This window comes from Filicampus tigris, chromosome 18 (assembly GCF_054856515.1).
Source record: "Filicampus tigris isolate MCC_2025a chromosome 18, RoL_Ftig_1.0, whole genome shotgun sequence".
Lineage (NCBI taxonomy): Eukaryota > Metazoa > Chordata > Actinopteri > Syngnathiformes > Syngnathidae > Filicampus > Filicampus tigris.
The window spans coordinates 4,076,249-4,099,413 of record NC_141234.1 but is presented as its reverse complement, the minus strand read 5'-3'; the positions used below and the strand labels follow the sequence as shown (position 1 = coordinate 4,099,413).

Genomic DNA, 23,165 nt, shown 5'->3' with positions numbered 1-23,165 from the left:
TTAACTATATTAGGGGTGGACATATAATGTAGGATATGTATGTGTGTATATGTGTGTGTTTATATACATGTGTCTATGTGTGTGCGTGTCTATACATGTGTTTTATATGTATGCGTGTATATATGTGTTTATACAGTATATATGTATATGTATGCGTGTATTCACATATGTGTATGTATATGTATGCGTGTATACACATGTGTATGTATATGTATATGTATACGTATATATGTGTGTGTGTGCATATATGCATATGCATATGTATATACATGTGTATATGTATGTATGTGTGTATGTATCTGTATACAGTGCATATATATATATATATATATATATATATATATATATATATATATATATATATTTATTTATGTATATGTAGGTATGTATGTATGTATTTATGTGTGTATATATATATATATATGTGTGTATAGGTAGGTAGGGTCAGGTAAATGTGATTTTTTTCTTGTTAGGTAATGCATCTTAATACATTCTCCATTTCAGTTTGGACTTCCGTGTCAGGGGGCTCAGTGTCTTATCGTGCGGCTGTGACAAAGTGCAGGGCTTAAGGGTATAGTTGAATTTATGTAGGTAGGCTCCCAACCTAAATTTTAGGCAGTTCGTCTTACCTTGAATGTGGACATGGCTGGGTCCCTGCTATACCTGTCTATGGTGTGGAACTTGGAGGAGTGGTTGAGCTCATGGTACAGCTCAGAGTGTCTTTTGCGAGTGTGCATCACTTTCTGGAAGGGAAGAAAGGGGGGGGACACCAAAAATGAACCAAAGAGAAAACAAAATGCGTGGAAAGGGGAACAAAGTGAGGGGGGCAAAAATGGGGCTACCGTGGGGCTGCGGGGGAGGAGAGAGTGTGTACAAAGCTGAGGGGACGATAGTGATGCTTTTCATTAAAGGGATTGAAGATGGCCGATAACCTGCTGACTGATGCTCTCACCTGTTTCTTAGAGTTTGGCAATTTGAGGGGTAATATTAGTTCATGATGTTAGTGTATGCTGGCCTCATATCATTGGTGTGAAAACGTTGAATCACTCATTTTGTAATATATGACGATTCTATCATTTCCGGAGTCACAGACCCCGGCTTTTCTCCGACCTAAATAAGTGTGCCCCTTTAAAGTAATATATTCTAACTGTAAAATCAAACAAACAAACAAACTAATTATAACTGTGTTCATGCAACAGCCGGTTGTGAATCCAGTTAAAGTTGCCAGAAACGTAACAGTTAGTAATTTGCCACAAGTCATACCGTACACACGCTACAAAATCATGTTTTCTAATAAGGTCCAAAGTGAATGTCCAGTCTTTAAAAAAAATCAGATTCAAACTATGAAACCCTCAAAGTGTAGAGGGAAATTCTTTACTTTATGGATATTTTGGATGGTGATGAAAAGACTGGAAATTCCCAGGAAACCCAAGTCAGTCTGCAGAGACCATGACCAACACACAGACACACACAGTAAAACTATGTTGTTCCAACAAAAAAGAACCAGCCAGTCAACCAAATGCAGTGACCCAAAGCTCAACTACTACTAATTATCCAGACACATGGAACACTCTACTTTGCTGTTTCTTTAACCAGAACCCCCACAGCTAGATTGCAGCATAATCTCTCTTAATTGTACAAGACAGTGGGATGTGTTACCCATCATGTTATCATTTATCACCGCATTAATTTGTTGAGACAGAAATAAGGGCATTTGTTTGAGAAACAGCATACTATGAAAGTCTGTTCCGAAACCGTTATTTGCACTTCATGCAGGGAAGGGGTTAAGCGATGCTCCTGTGTACACTACTCAAGTCCTGCCAGAAGCACAAAAAAAGCAGAGACAAGCAGGTAAAAGGTAATGACGTCCAAGACCTTACCTCAAAGTCCAGCTCAGAGTATCGTACTCTTTTCCTCTGGAAGAGGAGGGGCCGAGGGGGAGAGAAGAAAGCATCAATGTCCACCCGCTAGTATTGATCTGTAGTGTTGACCCTCGCCTTGGGGTCATTTAGTTAAAAAGAAGAGAGCTAATATGTTCTGGTTTCCCAACACGAGACAAATATTCATACAGTCCACAAGAAGAACTGGCTAATGATTCTGTGATTCTGATTTCAGCGTAATTAGATCAGTAATGTCTAATAACCCAGAGTTAGTGAGCAGGATGACTTTTCTCAGATATTTCTCAGCTTACACAGCGTCAAATACAACCACATAATCGTCTGCATGAATCACTCTTTGAGACGTTTCCACACAAATTACAGGAAGAAAGGAACACTTGATCAAACATAGAAAAAAATGTTTTAATCCTCAAATCTGTTTAAAGTTCTTCACTATCCTCACCGTGTAATTCTGTAAAGACTGTATAGCGAGCGGCACACACGCTGCCAATTTAGCAGCTGCAGATGTTTCCAACTCATCTGGCCATGACACCAAGTGCCGCCGTGTTCCATCTCCCACTCGGAGCACGTGTTGCCTGCCAAATTTGCATTTGGCACCGAGTGGAGCTTCTCCCCACAGCGAGTTAAAAGCTGTGTTTACTCTGCAAAAGGGCAGAGTTGCTGATCGAACGCAAAAGCGGCCAACTTTTTTCAAAGGTAGACGTTAAAACGGTTTGAAGAGTTAATCACACAAAAGTCTTGACTTTCATTCTTTCTTATCCATAGCTTTAGTTAAGTATCCGGTAATCAAGCTCACTTAGAAAGATGGCAAGCATGCAGCATGCAGTGAAATTCTTTCAGTACTGCATTCTGCTATACAGAATATACCTCAGGGCTCTACTGACTTTCTGAGCTAGATGAGCAAAACAAGGAGGGTTCAAATGTAAAAATCAACTCCGAAATGTACCCTTCGGAGTAGGGCCGCTGTTATATGACCATATTGCCATGTTTGGATGGTGTTAGTGTTACACCATGATGATGTAATCTCAAGAGACAGTCCTTCCTCACAACATTTAGAGAGGATACACATTTCCAGCTAGTTGTGAACTTGTGCCTCTCCTGAGTATGAATGACTCATCCTTATCATCAACCCTGAATGCAGCCTCTCCACTGATGGGGAAAGTGTCCTTTTCCTCGTTTAAAAAAACTTTGAGTCAATATGATCTCTGTGTGTCACCGCTGGTGTGAATGTTGCATGCAGAGTTTTCTCAGACTCTGACTCACTGACTCGCTCACATCCACACACGCACGCTCACCAAAGACAAATAATTTCAGTAAATATGCTGCTCATGAGAGCTGCTATATGCTGTAAGTGATGAAAGAAGAGTTGATTGGTGTCAAGGGTCATTGTCCACTTATAAGTGTTAATTTCAGAGCTGGGCGTTCCGACGGACCAGTCCGTCTATCTGCCTGTGACGGGCGCATGTTTTGAAGGTGATAAATGATACACGAGAAAGTTAAAAAATAGACATAATAAGCATAGGCGGAAGCACATTTTTTCTGTCTATGTAATCTTCTATATTCAATGGCCATCGCAGTGAGGCTTCCCTAACAGTCTCAGTCTTTCGTTTAAAATTTTGCTCAGTGCTGGGGCGTGGCGGCGTTGAAGTTTGGCGAAGTTTTGCTAACGGAAGCCCATTTAAAATCATAGTTGGACCAACCTATGGGCGATTATCATTTGGTCAATATTTGACAAAAGAATGGATAGACGGATGGCAGAATGGTACCCACGTTACAGATAGAAGGCGATAAAAGGACCATGAATGTTTAGTAAAATGCCCAGCTCAGGTTAATTTCATATTTCTGTTCAACCATTTCCTTGACCTGCTTACTTACCTTTATGTACATGTACTGTACCTATTTACCTTGGGTAGTAGTTTTCAGTAAATGATGTTATTCCTTCACTGTCTTTTTCTTCTGTGTATCATATCATTCCAACTCTGTACCTACCTACAACTTCATAACCTCAAGTGAAAAACTGAACATGGTTAATAAGCTGCAGCTCCCCAGGGAGCCCTTGTTTCACCTCTCAAAATTGTACCCACCTCTAGGGATCCTGCTGAGAGGCTAGCATTGGCATTGTTGCTGCCCAGGTTGCGTGGCAGGGTTCTGGTTCTCTCCACCGTCGTCCCCCCTGTCAGAATTTGTCTGACTGATGGCCTCTGGCCTGGCTTCAGCTGGAGTGAATGCCCATGAGGATGCATGTGCCCCCCGTGGGAGCGTACCAGACCCCCCGGAGCCATCACATGGCCGTGTCCGTGTGGCAGCGTTTTGATTGTCCCGTAGGAGCGGTTCAGGTTCATGTTGATGTTCATGTCGCCCACACTGGACGGCACAAAATCAGCCGGGTAGGCCTCGCTCTCGGCAGGATGGAGGGTCAACGGAGATGGGGGAGGAGGGAAGGGGGGGTCCTCCACGGCAATGTTGAGAGGCTTGTCTTCGCCTCCCAGTCCCAGGCCTCCTCCTTGGGAGGATGGCGTTGGAGGTTTGATGCTGACCGTTCGTCGAGGTAAGACCATGTAGTCTCCCTCTCCTCCGCTGCCGCCTCCGCCGCCACTCCCCCCGCTCCCGGCACTTCCGTCTTGGGAGGTGTTGGAGGACCCGGGTGGTCTAGCCCACCCAAGGCCACTTTCTGTGCACAAGTAGATCGGAGCGCCACAACGCTGCTGCGCCTGTTGTCTCTGCTGATCGACATTCATCTCCTTCTTCAATGGCGTCTCGCTCAGCTCATTAAGCCCTCCAAGAGGCGGAACCTTGCGGAAGTTCAAGTGCAGTTAGACAAATAACCCTTTAAATGCAACAACATCTATAGCTACAGTTCATATTTCACATGGTATTAATGCTGCTTTTGGATTCCCAAAGTGAGAGAAAAACTTTCCCTTTCATGTTTGACTTGATTGGAGTCCGTTTTTTAGCCTCAACGGGTATCTTAAGTGATGCTAGCATTTCTGAAACGTATTTTTCCAAAAGTTACTTCTTGTGAAAAGAAAGAAAATGATCTGAAATGACAGTCTTTACAGTATTCCCACAGGATGGAAGCAAATTGTCAAATATTTATCCACGCTGCCTTTAATGGTTAGTTTCAGGAGAACATTATCATTTTAGGATCTGATCCCCATACCTGCACAATGAGGTTGGGAGGGGGGATGTTTCCAGGGAGGGAGCTGAAGTTGACCCCGATTCCCCCGTCCTGATGGCCGGCAAGTTTGGGGTCATCGTCATCATCCAGGGATATCCGGGACAAGGTGCCAGTTATAGTGGCTGGGTTACAGGTGTTCACCTCCTTGAAAATGACTGAAGGAACATGAGGTACAAATGGTTCCCATTGGGAGAGCAAGGGGCACAGGGTGGAGGAGAATCGGGATGAAGCATGAGATTGTCAAAAGAAGAGGAGCGGGTGAAAGGAGCAGGCCAGGGGCAAGGAGTATTTAGGGAATGAGACGTTTTAGAAAGAGTAAATCACAGCAACATTACACTACCCATGACCAGGATGTCGGTCTTGTATGGCTCTCACTAATGTTAAGTTTTGTCTTTTTTGACCTTAAGACTTTTTCCAGCGGATAATTGGCGCTAGAGCCAACATTTTTAATAGCTCGGAGAATGAGCATCAGTGCAAACTGCTTTGTCCCCAAAATGAAATGGAGCCAAATGCCTTTATTATCCTGTGGTCTCTGATCACGCAGACACCTACTGATGGTTAATTCTTTTCTTTATTTTCCTATTGACTGCAGTGCTGTAAATGGAACAAAGCATCCACTAATAGTTGCTTGGGGTTAAGTTGTCATGCATATTATTTAGGACAAAAAGGAGAAGTGTTTTAGCCCCTCTGAATTGCATGCTTGGTGGTAGAGAAGCATTTCGGCTATGTTCACACATAAACAGGTATTTTTAAAAGGCATCCTTCTTTTTGTAATAAAAAATGAAACTAATAGAGAAGGCTGTCGAACCAGAGCACTCAAAGAAAACCAATGCTGTTTAATTCTTTAACACAAAATCCATATTTTTAGTACCTGTTTATGTGGCTATCGCCTATCTTCAAATTGTATCATTCCTCACATACTGTAAAAGGCCCAAAAAGTCATGCTATACACCATGCTCATTAACAGCCTGGCCCCAAACTCTACGTGCAAGCTCGTAGGATGTAGGAAACAAAGAGCTTTTCATGTAAAAATGCATTCAATGAGATCATGAAGTTCAAAGTGGATTCTACTCATCTAAGTCCTGTCTTATATGTACAAATATGAAACATGATCTATGCACACAACAAATGCATTTATTATAGAATCTAGCTTTGAAAGGATTCAAAAGTAGAGGCCCTGAGAATGACCTCGAGGAGTTAAATCAAGTTCTAGGTTGGGGACCAGGCAGGGTTAGTTCAGGTGGGCAACTTACATGGGTGTCCTCTCTCTGCAAGTGTGTAGGAGGATGGGAAAGTGACTCCGTGTTAATGTTTCAAATGTAAAGTTGTATACATCCGAAAACATCCAGGTACACACACAAACACACACTCTTGACCAGTGTGTACCAACCGGATCCGAATACAGAGGAGTGGCATCTTCATGCACGATTAAACCGTCAACATTAAAGCACACACTTTCTGAACACATACTGTGCAGAATGAGTGTGATTGATAAGCAAGAGTAATGTGTTCATCGCAGTTGCAGCGCATAATCCGTCAATTCATCATTTGCGTATGGCAACATTTAAACGGCTACAGCTCAACATTTACTTGTGCGCAATGCTAATTGTGTTGAACAAAACAGATCATAAGAAAACAAGACAAACTCACCTGTTTGGCATGCCAAGTCCACGTCCTTCTCAAAATCGGTCTGAGAATGGGAGGCAAGGTGAGTAGAGAAAAGAAAAAGTGACTGGGTATAATATGCACATTAACATTAGCAGCAGCTTGTGTCAGATGAGGGATGCTGAGTGGCCACCTCAGTGCACCCGTTTAAGGGGATATAATTTGTTGCCATGGTGACTCAACTGTGCAGTTCAGCCAATTAGTAAAACCTGCTTGTGAAGAATGACTTTTTGGTCAGTTTATCCAAATCCTTCTCAAAACAAAGAATGATTGTTTGAAGACATGTTATTAATGGGGTGTTGACACGAATATCTGTAAATCATACTTTATAAAGTTCAAGTATATGTATAGTAACTTGCTCTCACCCAACAATTGACACTGCAGTTCTCTACAATAGCTAAGAGACCACAAAGTAAAGAAAACCTAGAACCACAAATACACCCGACAAACACAAAATTAGGAATACATTCACTATCAAATTAAGTATGAGTAGCTTCAAAAGTGAGTATTATCATCTCTATAAAGACATTTCATATATGGATCTTGCATAATATGGAATTTGATCGTGAAGGTGTACCTAATATTGTGTCCAGTGAGTTTATTTATGAACCTACTGTGGCACTCATGCTACTCATTCTACACATCACAACTTGCCCAATGGGGACTGAAAGGAAGGTGCAATGTGTAAACGAAACAGACAATGACGAGGACCTACACTATTTGTAAGTCGTAGTGCTTTGACATTCTGCAAATGCGTGTCTTTTGGCTTCCCTGTTGAGTACAATTACAAATGTGGATAACACTCTAACGTCCTGCGCACTAAACACGAGGACTCAGACAGTTTTACAAGTAGTATCAACACGAAAGCTCCTCGTATGAATAAAGTCCCAGTCAGTTATGAATGACACTGGGACAGAGGAATTGATTTAAAAGATGTTATTTGATATTTGGTGTTATTGGCATTGTAGGTTGCAATGCTGTTGCACTGTCATAGTACTGTACTAATACAGTATATTACTGGCTGGTGGATGTAGGAACAATATAAATCGTCTCATCTATAAGGCAGCAAATCGTTGCTGTCCTGTGAAAAACACATACGTCAAATTTTGTATTCTTTTTTAATTTTCACATTATTGTGATGTCTGTAGCGTGAAAACACCATTCACGTAAAAATAAGAAAATTGAAAAAAATGGACATAAATGTTTTTCACACGACAGCAAGGAAATACTGCGCTATGTTAGCCTAAACAGTATATTAAACATTCAACACATTGTTTTTACAGATTGCACCTTTCTCCTAAACCTATTTCACTGACTTTTTGTGACATACTGTTTGACTGTTAATGAGGTTGCAATTGTGGGTATTGTTCGGGACCGGGCTTTGCTCATGCGGATAGCCGAGAACATGTCTGTGGTCGAGCCCGCGGTCGTTGCGAGGTAGCCTGTGGTAACAGGACTGCTGCTGGCACGCCGGCAGGATGAACTGTGGGTGGCACTCAGTCACGCATTGGCCTGTGCCGTAATGGGCCACATTTGGACCCTTCTGATGGTGCGGGAGAGCACAAAGTTGTCAGGAGTGGTGATGAAACCAAATTTGTAGAGCCTTAACAAGTGATTAGCTTTTCACGTAATGTTCCTAAACAGTACATTTTATTCAACTTTAACAAGGTGGCGTGTGGGACAATGTGCCTGTAAATTTCAAGGGATTAGCATTGTAATGAGGTTTCCTGTGAACAATGCAGGGATGTTCTTGCTAATGTTGAAGCAAATATACAGGCACTGCTGGTGGCTCTGCTAAAGTGTTCTTTATAATACAAGATTTTCTTTAAATACAGATTGATCATGTGCTTCCTTCCCTAATTGGGCATACTGTAGCTGGCATGGTAACCAGTCTCCAGCGTGATAGATGAATATGACAAAAAACATTTGTCAAGAAATTAAATTAGCACAATTTACATGTAAACACTCCACTCGGTTATAGAAACTAAGGGCAATGAAGGATTCCCCCCGCCAAGCAGAGTGAATAGGACTGCAAGGTTAAATCTCAGAGGGGCATTCAGAAACTCATAATCATTACTGCAAAAACATTTGACGGTGATATGAAGGACTGGGGAACATGAGGGTTTGCTCTGACTCACGTGACACCAATGTGACTTTCCTGTAATTGGCCAAGCAGTATAAATGACTTGTTCTACAACACTAATATATATATATATATATATATATATATATATATATATATATGTAAGTATATATATATATATATATATATATATGTAAGTATATACTATATATATATACATACATATATATATATATATACATACATATATATATATATATATATATATATATATATATATATATATATATATATATATATATATATATATATATATATGCAAAGTGATGTAACTAGTGGAAGCCATTTTCATGCTTTGAAACCTAAAGATAGAGTGCCATTTAAATGTGATGAGAAACCACACGTTTCTTATATAACAGGGTTCAAAAGGACAATTAATAATCCGTTCTGCTGAATTACACAATGAAATAAAAGGTTAACAGAAAGAAGCGCTAATGATGCCAATCTGACAAGCAAATATAATATCAGTACAATTGAGTGAAATATCATAAAAAAAGTATGCCCTGTAGATTATTTTGGGGCATCATGATGATGCTGTTGCTCTAGTGTAACAAAGTGCCATGTTGTACGATCTCCTCCTAAAATCTCATAAGAACGATAATAGCCCCAATAAATGTTAATTAGAGGTGATTGCAAAGTGGGATGAAATGGACTGCTATTCACCATGATCTGCACCTGTCCATTCTTGCAGGAGTCTGGAGAATTCTCGCTGTCGTCTTTACAACCCCCCATCCGACAGCGCATCGCATCTTGCACCTGACGTGAGCGGCGGCGACGTAGAGGAGGATGGGCAGAGTGGAGTATAGGAAGGGAAGTGGGAGGGGAATGTGATGCATGTAACAAAGGTGCAGGAAATAGCTGTCAGTGGAGGAAACAACTGGAGTTATAGGAACTTGTTCCTCAGACATGAATCCCGTCGCTGACAGATCTTCTGCAAATGTTAAACTTTGTCCCTCAAAGACTAACGGAACACTTTGGCGCACAGACTAACTGCCCACAGCTTTTATACCGATATAAAATGTTGAGGGAGAGATCACATGGTTCTGACTGAAACTGAACTGGAACAAACTTTCTTCGGCCAATTGCTGCGTGAACTTTGATTAGCTTGGAAGTAGAAATAATCGGTTACAGGCGTTGACCTTTTGCCATGCATGTGAGTGCAAAGTAAAATAAAAAAAACAAAAAAAATGACATGAACCTTATACATGGTGAGTATAGATTTTGTCGAACGCAATATTCCTTTTTGTTTCTATCGTCATCATTGCCATTTTCCTTATTGGCTTATCACCAATAACCTTGTGAAACATCCTGTTATAATGTTGCACCATATATAAGGGACCATTGTTGTAGAATATCTATCACGTGAGCCATCCTAGTGTCATATTTGTTTTCTTTCTATTAAGCATCCTGGCAAGACGTACCAATTATTTGGTGAAGCACCAGTTTTCATAACGGCTTAAATCAAATAAATTGGATCGCATGGGCAGTTCCGAGCGTATTTTTCCTTCAGACTCCCTCACTATACGTTTTTTTTTTTTTTTTTCCTTCTCAGGAGCGACTTCATTTGTCAGTGTTGCCACTGTCAAATCCCAAAAGGCTGTCATGGGCGGGAAACAAGAGCACTCATGTACCAAGTGGTGCAAGAGCGAATGAGAGCATCTCCATTCTCACTGGGTGGTCTTATCTGAGTGTATGCGCCACTACAAATGGATTGGATTGGAGCAGCATCCATGTCTGATTAATACTGCATGGGCAAGCTTATTGCCTCCATTGTTTCCTTCCATCCGTCTCTTCCCTTTATGCCTGCACTCATCCTCAGAGGCGATTGTTCTCCGTGTGTTTGTGTGTGTGTGTGTGTGTTTGTGTGTGTGTGGTTGGCATCCAATTCTGCTCCAAACACTGCTCTCTTTCTCCTATCAACCTGTAGTACTCTTATGAATCTCGTGGACGCTGTCTGTACAAAAACGCATCCCTCGTTTTATCCAGCCTCCCTTCCACGTGCCCTTTACGATTTTTCGCACGCTAGCTCGCCTCCCTCCTCAACCGCATATTTGAATATACTCTCCTCTACGTCTGATCTCAGCAGGGCATCTGTGTGGTCGTGGTCTTTTCATTCCCAGCCGCAGCAGGCGAAACCCTTGCCACCGCTGTCGCACTCTCGCAAACCGTCCTCCCTTTTGTCCTCTTCCTCCTCTCGATCATGGCAGTCCTACGTGTCTGCTACTATGCAGCAGAAGGATTTTCATGCGTTCACAAAGACTAATGGCTAGATTTAATGTACCTTGATCCGTGCCGCTTTTCTGTATTGATTAAACGCAGCTTAATATTTTAATATTCTCTTACAGTATGCAGGTAGCAATCATGATGCTGGATATGAGGACGGATGCATGTGAAGCAATTTTACAGCTGTGGAAAATTGGACAATTACTTTGTGTGGGCGTTTCAATGATATGAAAACATATATGTGCATAATAAGTTTCAAATACAGCATACCCAGGGGGCACAGCAAAGCCTGTGGCAAATTCACACTGGGGAGGTATTAGTGAGGGACTTATCGTCTTATTCCATACAACATCTTACTAAGCTCCTTAAAGCAGGCTTGGCTCCGATGGACAATACTGCACTGCGATACAGCATTATGAAGAAGACACACAACAATATCGGACATAAGCAGCGAGTTAATCCCCGTCGAGTCTGATCTGCTTGTATTCTGATGCGACCTCAAACTGACCTGGAAGCTAACAGGAGTTTTTCGAATAGTCATCCCACCTGCTCAAGGCGGAAAGTGCAGGTAACGGGACTCACCTCTCTCCGCATGGCGCAATGCACGGTGATGATTACAAAACCTTGGACCGAGTCAAAGACGGCAAAGAGGACCTAAGGGAGACATTTGACATCTGCTTAGTTTTTGCACACTAGTTTGTGAATAGCTACACAGTTACTGATATTACTGTATTCATTCTCAGTCACTGCCATGGCCCCCGCATAACACAGCTCACGTGCATTTGTCTGTAAGCATGCGTCAAAGGTAGGAGACGAATCACCTGGAAAAGTGTCGAGCGGCGATCGGTAATGGCCAAAACCGCTGACATCCAAGTGAGGGCCAGCAGCGGAAGAACCACACAGGAGCTCCACAGAGACGCCCTGTAAAAGAGCAATGGTGAAGAGAGAGGAATAAAGGACGAAGGGGACCAGGCACCCGGGCTCAAAGCAGTCCAGCTAGGTCATGTTATTACATTGACGTCTCATGCATGCACACACCCAGTCAGAGGTTCAGTGGTGGGTAATTTGAAGCTGACGGATATACTAAGACCTAATATTATAAATGTGAAGTGGAATGATGTTGTGCAATCGTGTATATTGTTACCAGACTGACAACTGTTCACAGTTAAATGGCTTCCGTGCACTAAGTCACACTGCCGGACTGTGAAAAGACAGACTTGAGTCTCTCAGGGAGACAGGCCATTGGGTGGCAAGTGTGAGTATTTGTGCATTTTTTGTATGTGGTACAATGACAGTCCTATCAGACTATACGTAAATAAAAACAATTTGCAAGAAAACGTGTATACTCTCTTGGTGTGGTTCTGGATTTATAATTAAGTTCATAAGCACATATACTGTATTTGTCGACAATATTCCTCACAACCACTTAGTCGGTGTCACACACAAAGTTTATGTTGATGAATTGATTATGACTCAAATTTGTTTTTGCGCAATTAATTCCAGTGGATTACTCGTTTTACAGGCGAGTTAGTTTATATAAGAACAGCGAATGAGAACCTCACCATTTGTTATAAACTCAGTTACTTTGCCATTAAAGCAAAATGATTTGTAGGTATAAATTCACAGTAGTTTATCCAAACAACAATGTTGAGCACAATATGGTAGAGATAAAATAAACATGGTACATGTTGAAGTATTTTTTTGTTGATGAATACAGATTTATGATATTTGAGACATCTTGTCTTCCCTCAAGTGTCTCCAGTTGGTCCAAAATGATGATGCTCGCCTCGTAACTGGAGCTCGTAGGAGGGAGCACAGAACTCCAATTCTGGCCTCCTGTCTTTGGCTTCATGTACATTTTAGAGTTAATTTTAAGATTTTCTGTTCATCTTTGAAACTTATCCGAAAACACATTTTTATTCTTTGCATTTGGACTTAGTGTTGTTTTAGTGTTGTACTGTGTTTACTGTTTTAAGTTATTTATGTGTTGTTTTTGTTTTCAGAATGTCTGAATTACACTATGTGCAGTCCTTTGTATGCAGTACTGTTTTGAAAGTGCTATATTAATAAAGTTGAGATTGAGTACATATCGTCGCTGTCCTGCGAAAACCACTTGTCTCCAATTTTGGAAACTTTTTTAATTTTCACAATGCGATGTCTGTAAGTGTTTTTCACATGACAGCGACGTTATGCTATTTGAGGTACTGCAATACTGCAAACAGAGCAGGGAAAACAAAATGCCATGTCTAACATACACCCCAAGTGTGGTTACATCACTGCAGGCAGTCATTCGAAACAGACATCTGAGCTCTCGGCAGGCTAGTTTTCCAAAATACGGTAAAACTCAATCAGGTCATCCAAGGACAAGATTGATTAAATGCAGGGAAGTGCAATACATTTGATTTAGCGTGAGCGGTCTGGGGCTGTGGAACCGAGATGACAGTTTACCACATGAGGTATGGCATAACGAGAGCCATAAAGCTTAAACTATGCAATAGGGTGTTTGACAGCAACATAGTTTGCACAAACAAAAACTTGCGCGACATTGTGCTGCCCCAAAGTCTCAGGAATATTGCATATTAAACACATTAAAAGGCAAATCATTCCTGAATACCGCCTGACATGGGTCATTTTTATTCAGCATCACCTGAGGACAATTCTCATTAAATCTGATCACTTGCAGTGCAAGTGTTGCTCCTTTCATCGTTATTTTTTATTATTTTTTTGGAAACCAGGCACGTCTAAATGTCATCTTGCATCATTACCAACAGCTGGAGATTAAAAGGATGGCGCAGAGAGTATGAATGGGGAGGGAAGGAGGGAGAGAGAGAGAGAGAAAGCGAGAGAGAGAGAGTAAAAGAAACGAGACAGCACATAGCCCCCACAAAGTGAAAGTCTATATTTTTCTTTTTGTCTCTGATTCCTGTCCAAAATGGTCAGTATCAGCGCCCTGCCTCAAAATATGGATATAGCGGAATTGTGACTATCACTTTGTGGTGATTACACTAAAAAGGGTGGGAGAAAAAGAGAGCAAGATGAAGATGGACTAACATGGCGCTGCTGGCAGTCGAGCTGGAGAGAGTGGTGCTCGAGATCACGCCGCACTTGGAGCATTTCAGGAGAAGTCGGCTACGCGCCTCCATCGGGACACTTTGGGGCATGTCGTGCACACACGTACACACAAACAGACACAAATGACAGTGAAGGGAGGGCGTGTCGGGGATGTGTGGAAACATATGTTCCATATATTCAGTGTATACAGGTGTGACAGGAAAACAACAAAACAAAACAGGGGTTAAAAATAAAAGACATAAGGACATCACAATGAGTGGTCGGGGGAAAGAACAAAAAAGTGGAAGGGGAAGAAAGAAAGAGGCAAATTAAAACCAGATCTTAAAAAGTAGCAGCACAGAAAAAAATACACATACTGATTCAGAGTGAAAGTGAGGGACAGACATTGCGATGTTACAGCAATCATGAGGATCAACAGATTACAATGACACAGATGGGACATGTTCCAGTCACTTTATTCCACTGCCAGTGAATGCAGGTGCACTTTCTTCGCTTTGGGCATAACAAAAAAAAAAAAAAGTAAATTAAATGTATTAAATACAATTTTAAATTAAGTTAAAATATTAACGTATTAAATATTTAACAACTAATACTTCAATAGTATTATTAAATATTAAATAATACAAATCAAAAATAAAAGATTTGTTAGGCGATTGAATGAACAACAAACACGTTCCTGTTTTTGCTTGTTTACAGTTTAGAAGAGAATTGTGTGTGTCTTGCGAGTTGAAAACAATAACAACACTAAGCCATGCAGTGGTGATGCTACATTAGCATGCCATCACAGCTCATTGCCTTAATCCCCATAGCTTCATAAGAAAACACATTATGCTAATGATGTCTTGTCCTGTTAGCAACACTGCCCATTTCCGATGGAATTTGCTTTGCCTGAGGACACAAGGGCTGCACGTGCAATAACAATCGCGCTACTGTCAGGGTCCATGTTGTGAATGTATATGAAAATAATGTAGTCTTACGATAATTAACAGGAAATTATAAAAATGTTCACAACTGGATTTATTCAACAACATTTAGCAGATTGCACCTGCAAAATCTCTCAGTCCATGCACAAACCGAAACATGAAAATGCTATTTGTTCAACGTATCAAAATGTTTATGGCAATATTGGCTTATTTTCATAGAATATATTATGAAGGTTTTTCACATTGTTCTACCTAATTGACTCTTTTTTTTCTTTACTCATAAGACCAGGGTGAACTGAGTTTGTGTGCGAAGTGTATGTACACACCAACTTTGTTGTACAGTCTGGTAACAAGGCTACTCAATCTGCCATTCTGAACTATTAACGAAGTTAATACTTCACTTAACTTTTGTAAGAGTTAATTTAGTAGTTATAATGGTTAATTTAACCCTTACATCAGTTGCACAAATTGCATTCTGAATTTATGTTATGGACAAATGTGAATAGGTAGCGAGTGAGAGAAAACACTTCAATGAATGAAAAAAAGAAGATAGATATGCAAATGCCAAGGTGGTGGTGTGGAGTGACTGTTTCTGGCATGTGCTTTAAGGGCGACCACACAGCGCGGCATTCCCTGGGGATGGCAAAATGTGCCGAAAATTTAAGAGAAAAAGAATGATATGTGGAATTATTTTTCGTATAAGGATAGTGCGCCCCCTTGTGGAGTCACCCTCGGTGAGGAGATGTAGGTGTCATTACAAGGATATCACGAATTATTTTGAAGGAAGGCCAGAAGGCAACACTTGAAATTGGATTATCTAACTCTAAGTATGAAACTATTTGTTTATAATTCGATATATTTTAAAGAACATTTAAAGTCCACTCCGCTGTGTTTTTCATCGGTGTATGTGTATGTTGGTGGTGTGGGCGTTGGGTAGAGCAGGCGCCAAAGGGGGTTGATGCACAGGTGCCATTTAAGTCACTGATTGTGTATATTGACTGAGGAGGTGAGTTTTCTTTTCTGTTTGTGCAAGTGTTTCCACGTTGGTGGCAACGAGGTGGCTGCACATCGGCTCCTATGATTGGTGGCATCGGAGGCTCAGCCCCTTTAAAAGCAGACCTATGATGAGGTGGAGGGAGGGGAACACTCAACTGTCTCCTTCCAACCTGCCACACCTTAGAGAAATGTTTGTGAGACATGTGCTGATTGAGTAGGAGTGAAATGCCATTTTTTGTTCCGATGTTTTCTGTTTTTGGTTAAGAAGGGAGATTTAAGACCCTGTCTTTTTGTTTCATGCATGTTTAGGTTACAATTTTTACTCTCCAGGTCAGAAATGTTTTGTTTGTCGTTTTGGCCTTGGTTCACCCTGAAGTCTTTTTAAGTATTGATGGAAACTAAACGTAAATGTCAATAGATTACTTTCACTAGCAAACTTAAGGTTTTTGGGTGGCTACTTGGGGGTTGGCGACCCCGGCTTCATGTTGCGTCCTGGACACCACGAGACGGGCATAAAAATATTTGCGTGCTCGTCAGTTGAAGTACGAATAAGGACATTTTCTGTATGGATTCAGTGCAAGTTTTCTTCATCACAATCCTGGTTCATAGCATTCAATTAGAATTCTGTCTGGCACTCATTTTCATGCCCGTGAATAGCACGGATGAACCAGAAAATACAAAAGTATCATAAAATGCTGCCAGAACTCAAAGAAACACCATAAATAACAGATGTTTTGTGTCTTGCAGTAGGAGTCTGAACGATTCAGACAGAAAGTATAAAACATTTAAACCTGCAGAAATTCAGTTGTCTCGGAAGAAGCATATGAATGGATGATTATGCCTTTGTGTGACTAAACAGCTTCTGTGTGGAGTACTTACCCTGCTCGCTGCTTTTTTGACTTGTCTGAGATTCCGTCTCGAGACATGAGCTTGTTAAACACCACGATTCCAATGAGCATATTCACCTGAGGGAGACAGAGGAGAACGTTTGATGAAGATCGCGGTAATGGCTTGCCAACAGGGACTCTCATCTACAATCACATCCCAATGGCTTTGTGTTTTCAGCGGAGTTCTGTTGAAGGGGAATCGAAGATTACTTTTGAATTGTACCGCTGATTTAGCAAAGGGAAATGACAAAGTAAATGCGAGAATGGCTGCCATGCTTTCTTTAAAGAAAGATTTTATGCCTCTACATACTTCATTCCTTTTTTAAAAAAAATCAGACTAACACCAGTGATGTTGCCGCCAATAACACATTCATTGCATCAATTTTTTTCACCAAGCTAACCCGAAACCAAACTGTGTGAGTGTGTAACCTACGGCATAACCTTAATATAACCATTAGATATTCTCGGATTTGGATTAGTAGTTCATCTGTTGTCATCTTTTATTGTTAAGTGATGTATTACTACGTAGATAACGAACAACATGAAATATAATACATTCGATATACAGACATATAAAAATAACCTTGGCGCAGTCTGAACACGCAACAATAGAATACGATATTATACATACTGAACATTCATCAGCCATTTTAATATAAAGTAAGCAATATTATGTTGGTAAAGAGAATAGTAGCACACATTTTTTGAGCAGCTGCTGGTTGTCCTAATTCCACTCGAATCATTTTCCCCCGGCAACACCTGCGTTGCATTGGGCAGACTTTATGGTTTACTAAACACTCTGGGCGGCAACTTCTCTCTTTTTTTTTATTTTCTAATCTCTCAGTTGACAACACGCCAGATTGTGCGGGGCCCTCTGTCAGGTTAGGCATGTCTGGGTCCAGCTCTGAATGCCAGCATAATCTTGATCTGCTATTTGTCTGAGGTCTGGTTTATTAATTAGAAGTTGGCTTCTGTGGGAGGAGTCAGTGCCTTTCTGACCAACATCTGCCTCTCAGAGCAGCATGTTGTTGGGAGGGATCGGACCACCACCGAGTCGCCAAGATGGAGATTTAACATCAGTATTAGTGAGGCAGAAACACTAGACTAGAGGATATTTTAAAAATGATTATTTTCAACAAGTAGATTATTGGTTGATGAACCATGCACTGAGAGACGATTCATAAAAATAAAATTGATTGTAATCTGAAATATTCAGTACAGCGTAACCCTTTATTTGATTGCAATGTATTGTGCACAAATCAGTGACTGTTTGGCATAGATTTCATAGTCTGGCCATGCTTGTGTTGTAAAGTGAGTTATACGATTAACTAGGGAAAACCCCAACTAGGGATTCCTTCGGGAATCACATCGAGAGCCACTTTCAGCAGGCAAATATATTGAGAGAGTTGTGCAGTCAGAAGATTGCCATAACAATCACAGTAGGTTATGTTTTCTTTGTGGAAGGTTGAGTGATATCCAATTCCATTTTTTGTGTATAAAACGTATAGAATAGAACACTCACCAATACTATGACGGCAGCAGGTCCAACAAAGGCATAAAGCAAACCTCCCTCAAGGGATAGCCAGCAACTAGAAGACAAGAGGGACACCTATCACACAGCTTCTTCAAATGGAAATGGCACCGTAAAAACTGCTCTCTGTGATTAGCAAAGCGTAGTATGTATATTATGTGAGGTTGGGCTCAGCCGCTCATGTAGTGTAGAAATCCAAACGAGGATCCAGATGATGTTTTGCAGTAAGACCCTGTGGTTATGAATCCCAATCAATAATGCTTCATAATTCCCGGATTTGTTTCTTTATGTAAAAGAAAAAAAATCACAGTTTTACATTTTGGGAGAGATGCCAACGCTCGGGTCAAAGGGTCATTCCAGATGCCCAGTCTACATATATATTTATAGTTCTGACATTCCCTTAGTCAATTTCTCTCCAGGCAATTTATGTAATCTCTGACTGAGTCGAGTCAAGCAGTACATCTACAGTAGAACAGATGTGTGTCTCTGCATTGCATGAAGTCAATCTACTGCTCTTCAAAGAGCTTTCTGTCTGTGTTGCTTTCTCTAAGATTGTCTGTGTCGCCTTCCCTAAGATTGTCTGTATGCACAAGGCAGCACTGACTTCATGGGAATGCACACAGAGATCCACTTGTGACGATCAATCTACCGCTTCTGTTCTCGCACCACCATTGCCTGCACCCTGGGTGGATTCCACCTCCCGCCTATTTGCGCAAGCCTACCTCTAATGAAGATGCATTGCTGCGAGAGGATTGATCTAAATGCCATTTTTATTCAATCACAATCAATGTTACTACGCTCTTTCATTTGATGTCTCCTTATTGCGCCTTCTGATGGTTAAAATGCCATCTGGAAACGATGAGTTAAAGTACCGTGAAGCGTTACGGACCATTTTTCATTCTATACCACTCCCTAGAATGTTAATCCTCTCCAAACTAGGCTGGAGTAAAGCTCATTGCAGCCACACTTCAAACTAAATGTGGCAAACCAGACGGACAAGTTTGGGGTTGTTACTTACCATGAATATTTACTATATTAGACACTCAAGAGATTAGAAGTGTAATTTTCAATGGTGTTTTCATTAATTAAGTAGGAAGCATATTAATATGAAGTCATGTTTGGCATTTCAGTAAGTGCATGTTGGGAAAATGAAAGCAAATTTAAACTCTTTTGTCCATGCAGGTTCGGATAATTGCGGTCATAATTTGGTTTGTTCATCTTGATTATTTAAACAATAAAACAGTATTATATACTATTATTATAGTATTATATACTGAAATAAGAAATAAAATGCCTGAATCAAAAATATGGGTAGATTTCCTTTGTAGTATCAAAACACCAAGGGTGCCCAGCCTACGTGAGGTCAGAAACATTGTAAAATAGTGTCAAGAAAAACAATAGTTAATACAATTGTACTCTTTCAGAAAGAATGTTCTCCAAATGGTGTGACAGGTGGGTCGGTCAGGAGGTGAGAACAAGGTACTCACTAGCTTGCGGTGCCGTAACCTCTTGCTCTGGTGAACCCGACAGACACTGCTACAACTAAGGCTGGAAGACCTGCAAGGCAGAGATAAATAAATCCCAAATGATGACACAATCCTTTTAATTAGGTTCTTGAAAAAGAATATGGACCCTTTGAATAGCATGCTAGGCAGCAATACAACATTATCAATGTATACAGTATGTTCTGATTTGTAGGTTACTACTGTTCCCGAGCCAGAGTTCATGCCGCACGCATAAAAAACCTGGCTTGGATCCCATCTTTGGTGTTATTTATATATGACATCAAGCGGTTCTACTGCACCGCTCTATTTCATCCATCTGCAATTTGAACATGTCTTGCGATACATTTGAGACACGCATACACTGTACATGCATGGCTGAGAAGATATTGCATTTTGTAGCCAGAAAATATGCATGTAATATGTAAATCGAGTATCAAGGTGTGTGTGTGTGTGTGTGTGTAACACACAGACCAAGTGTGGTTGTCACATAGTAACACAGTGGATTATGCGTGGCCGATAATGAGCTTGATTTTGAAATATCCACGTAATTAAAGAAGCTGTGATTATGGCCGCCAATGAAAAACAATTAGAACAGGACAGATTACCACATAAGTCGGCAGGGAGCAAGGCTGGTCTACAAACCAGCATGGAAACATTTTAATTAGACAACAATCAACCCAGTAATATATACATAACCCAGGAAACAGCACCCAATAGGTCGTGAGCGCACACTACTCTGAGAAGCCAACCCCAGATCCCTGTTTCCATCGTAACGTTTCAATCACATAATTTAGGGAGGAAATTGCAAAACCTTGATGGTCGGCGGATAAGGTCTACTCTGGCCGATTGTTTCATGAATCGTACGCATCTTTGCAAATTCTGTCCCCCTTTTCTGTAGCTATCGGTCAATATGTGACTGTACAAACATCTATAGTATACATTCTGCCTCCTTTCTATCAGGGAAGGCCATCAGCAAGGTGGCTGATTAGACCACAGGGATCAATAAGAAGTGGAATGAAGTGAACGGGTGATGTTGGTGTTAATTCTAGCGACCATGGGAAACATCTTGCCAGTGTTGTCCAGATCTTATCGTGTGTTGATTTATCCTCTAAATCTCCTGTAGTACCGGGTTAATGTACAATGAAGGCAAAATAAATAAATAACCAAATACATTTAAAGAGGGGACACCTGGGTGATGCAGAGCTGAGTAAATAGACCAAGATAATCCCCACTATAGATATTAAAAGCCATGACAGCCATTGTGCGTATGCACATTCATGATTATGGGTAGTTATTAATATTATAAAGTATGATAAACGCCTCTTGGAAAATTGGGTCTACACAGGTGCAATTTGCACCTGACAGCGAAGAGGGGGAGTAGCGGGGCTGGGATACAAACGAAAATTCGACAAATTGAGGTTTCACACATTATGATGGAAACAATTCCGACACCGCAAGGAAATAATCCGTTACATTTTCATGCAAAATATGTTTGTCACCGTGTTCTCCATCAGTGCCTCCTGTCACAGAGCGGCAGCTGAGTCTGGATCCAAGTCATAAAAGCATCCTCATGGATATTCGCAAATTACTCTGGCATACATCGAGAGCTCGTATTTGGCGCAGAACCGAAAGAAGAGGTTCACATCCCAGTGAAGCGTGATTGTGAATGTTAGGAAAGCTGAGGCAATTAACATTAAGTTTAGGGTAGGAATACTACAGCAAGATTGTAATGCCAATAAATGTAGCCAAATAAAATGAACAATCAGTGGGCGCGTAAGGACAGGCAGTGTTGATATTCATGCCGTGTCGCCTTTTGTTGATTCAAATTAAATGCCAAGATGAAAGCTGCACTCTTTCATAAAATCATCAATTTCAAGAACGCAGAAGGCATCCATTAACCAAAACCTCATTACAGCAATTTTATTTTGTCTCCTTGACCCTTGGCACCAATGACAAGAATTTCATCTTTGAATTGCTGCCTAGCTTTGGAAGAAATGAGACCGACGGTGAAGTACAGACTTATAGATCCTCTGTGATAATTGGAAAAACAACACTGCGTAACAGCAGAGATAGGCAACATTGGTTCAATTGTCTGAGAGGAATTCTCAAACTGAAAAATAAATTAGTTTTATTTCAAGTTCTTATGCATTATTCGTCCCAGTTCACATCCCGATGCTTTCAAGAATATTTCAATATGTTGGGTCTCTGGGATTTATAAGTCGGATATGTAATTCCTATGGATCACACAGATACGAATCAAAAGTCTATACATTTCTACTCTCTCATGAATCACAGATCTTGCAAAGAGAATTATACTGAAATAATCCTCAAATACTGGCCACAATAAACCCCCATGTTTGTCAGGGTCGTAAAATGGCTAAAGTTAACCATTAAAGAAAGTTCTTGCATTGAAATGCAGGTTATTAAGAAAATACTTTTTAAATGCATGACAAATGCGGGATTTATATATGTAGCTCCCTGTTCAAATAAACTATTATCAAATCCAATACCAAATAAAATAATAATATTGTGGTACATTTGTGTGGCGTGTTGCGCTAGCGGACACTCACCCCAGCCGAGGCACAGAAAGCGCTTGCGAATGAGTCGTGACCTCATTTTGCCGATGACCGCCAGGTAAGACTGCCAAGCTTCCGTCAGCACCCAGCAGAAAGAGGCCAAGAAGAAGAAATGCAGAAAGGCAGCAGTCACGGTACATAGGCCCTAAGGAGAGAGAAAATGAATAACGATATGCGCAGAATATGAACAAACATATCCAACAAGTTAAACTCTTCCAACCAACTTGTGAATATGCGCTTGTGAAGAAAATAATGGCTTTCAGACAGTTTGTGTTTGTGTCTGTATCAACGGCGTAATCAAAGTTCCTTACCTTGCTAAGCGTTTGTGATTGTCCCACCAAAATCAATAAATTGGAGGCCAGGATGGAAAGGCAAAAATTCACCAAGATGATGGACCTCTCTGAGCGGATATACCTACAGGTCACAGAACAAAAAAAAGAGCGTGTGAAATGAAAAGAATGATCATGTCTTTCCACACTGACTTTTGTCATGCCAAAATCAGGGTCCTCCCCACTCCACTAGACCAAATTGTTCTACAGATATGGAGGGTTTCTCAATTGGTGCATGA

At 40.9% G+C, this 23,165-nt stretch overlaps 1 protein-coding gene across 19 annotated transcripts in view; it reads right to left on the bottom strand.

Annotated features, from left to right (window-relative positions):
• Positions 1 to 23,165, bottom strand: part of adgrb2 (adhesion G protein-coupled receptor B2) — a 135,186-nt gene that overhangs the window by 11,532 nt on the left and 100,489 nt on the right. For 9 of the 19 annotated variants that reach the window (XR_015081997.1, XM_086013894.1, XM_086013902.1 and 6 more), the window contains 15 exons: positions 22,909 to 23,011; positions 22,592 to 22,742; positions 20,004 to 20,073; positions 18,508 to 18,574; positions 16,978 to 17,063; positions 14,159 to 14,257; positions 11,929 to 12,028; positions 11,690 to 11,761; positions 9,548 to 9,640; positions 6,727 to 6,766; positions 6,330 to 6,344; positions 5,059 to 5,231; positions 3,983 to 4,690; positions 1,881 to 1,916; positions 630 to 743 (listed from right to left, as the gene is read on the bottom strand). Coding sequence is in view for 17 of the 19 variants with exons in the window: in XM_086013894.1 (XP_085870020.1) it covers positions 630 to 743; positions 1,881 to 1,916; positions 3,983 to 4,690; positions 5,059 to 5,231; positions 6,330 to 6,344; positions 6,727 to 6,766; positions 9,548 to 9,640; positions 11,690 to 11,761; positions 11,929 to 12,028; positions 14,159 to 14,257; positions 16,978 to 17,063; positions 18,508 to 18,574; positions 20,004 to 20,073; positions 22,592 to 22,742; positions 22,909 to 23,011 (1,927 nt within the window). In the remaining 2 variants the exon portion in view is untranslated. Of the gene's footprint in view, positions 1 to 629; positions 744 to 1,880; positions 1,917 to 3,982; positions 4,691 to 5,058; positions 5,232 to 6,329; positions 6,345 to 6,726; positions 6,767 to 8,071; positions 8,285 to 9,547; positions 9,641 to 11,689; positions 11,762 to 11,928; positions 12,029 to 14,158; positions 14,258 to 16,977; positions 17,064 to 18,507; positions 18,575 to 20,003; positions 20,074 to 22,591; positions 22,743 to 22,908; positions 23,012 to 23,165 lie in introns of all 19 variants that reach the window. The other 10 variants (XR_015081999.1, XM_086013907.1, XM_086013899.1 and 7 more) reach the window with 7 other exon arrangements.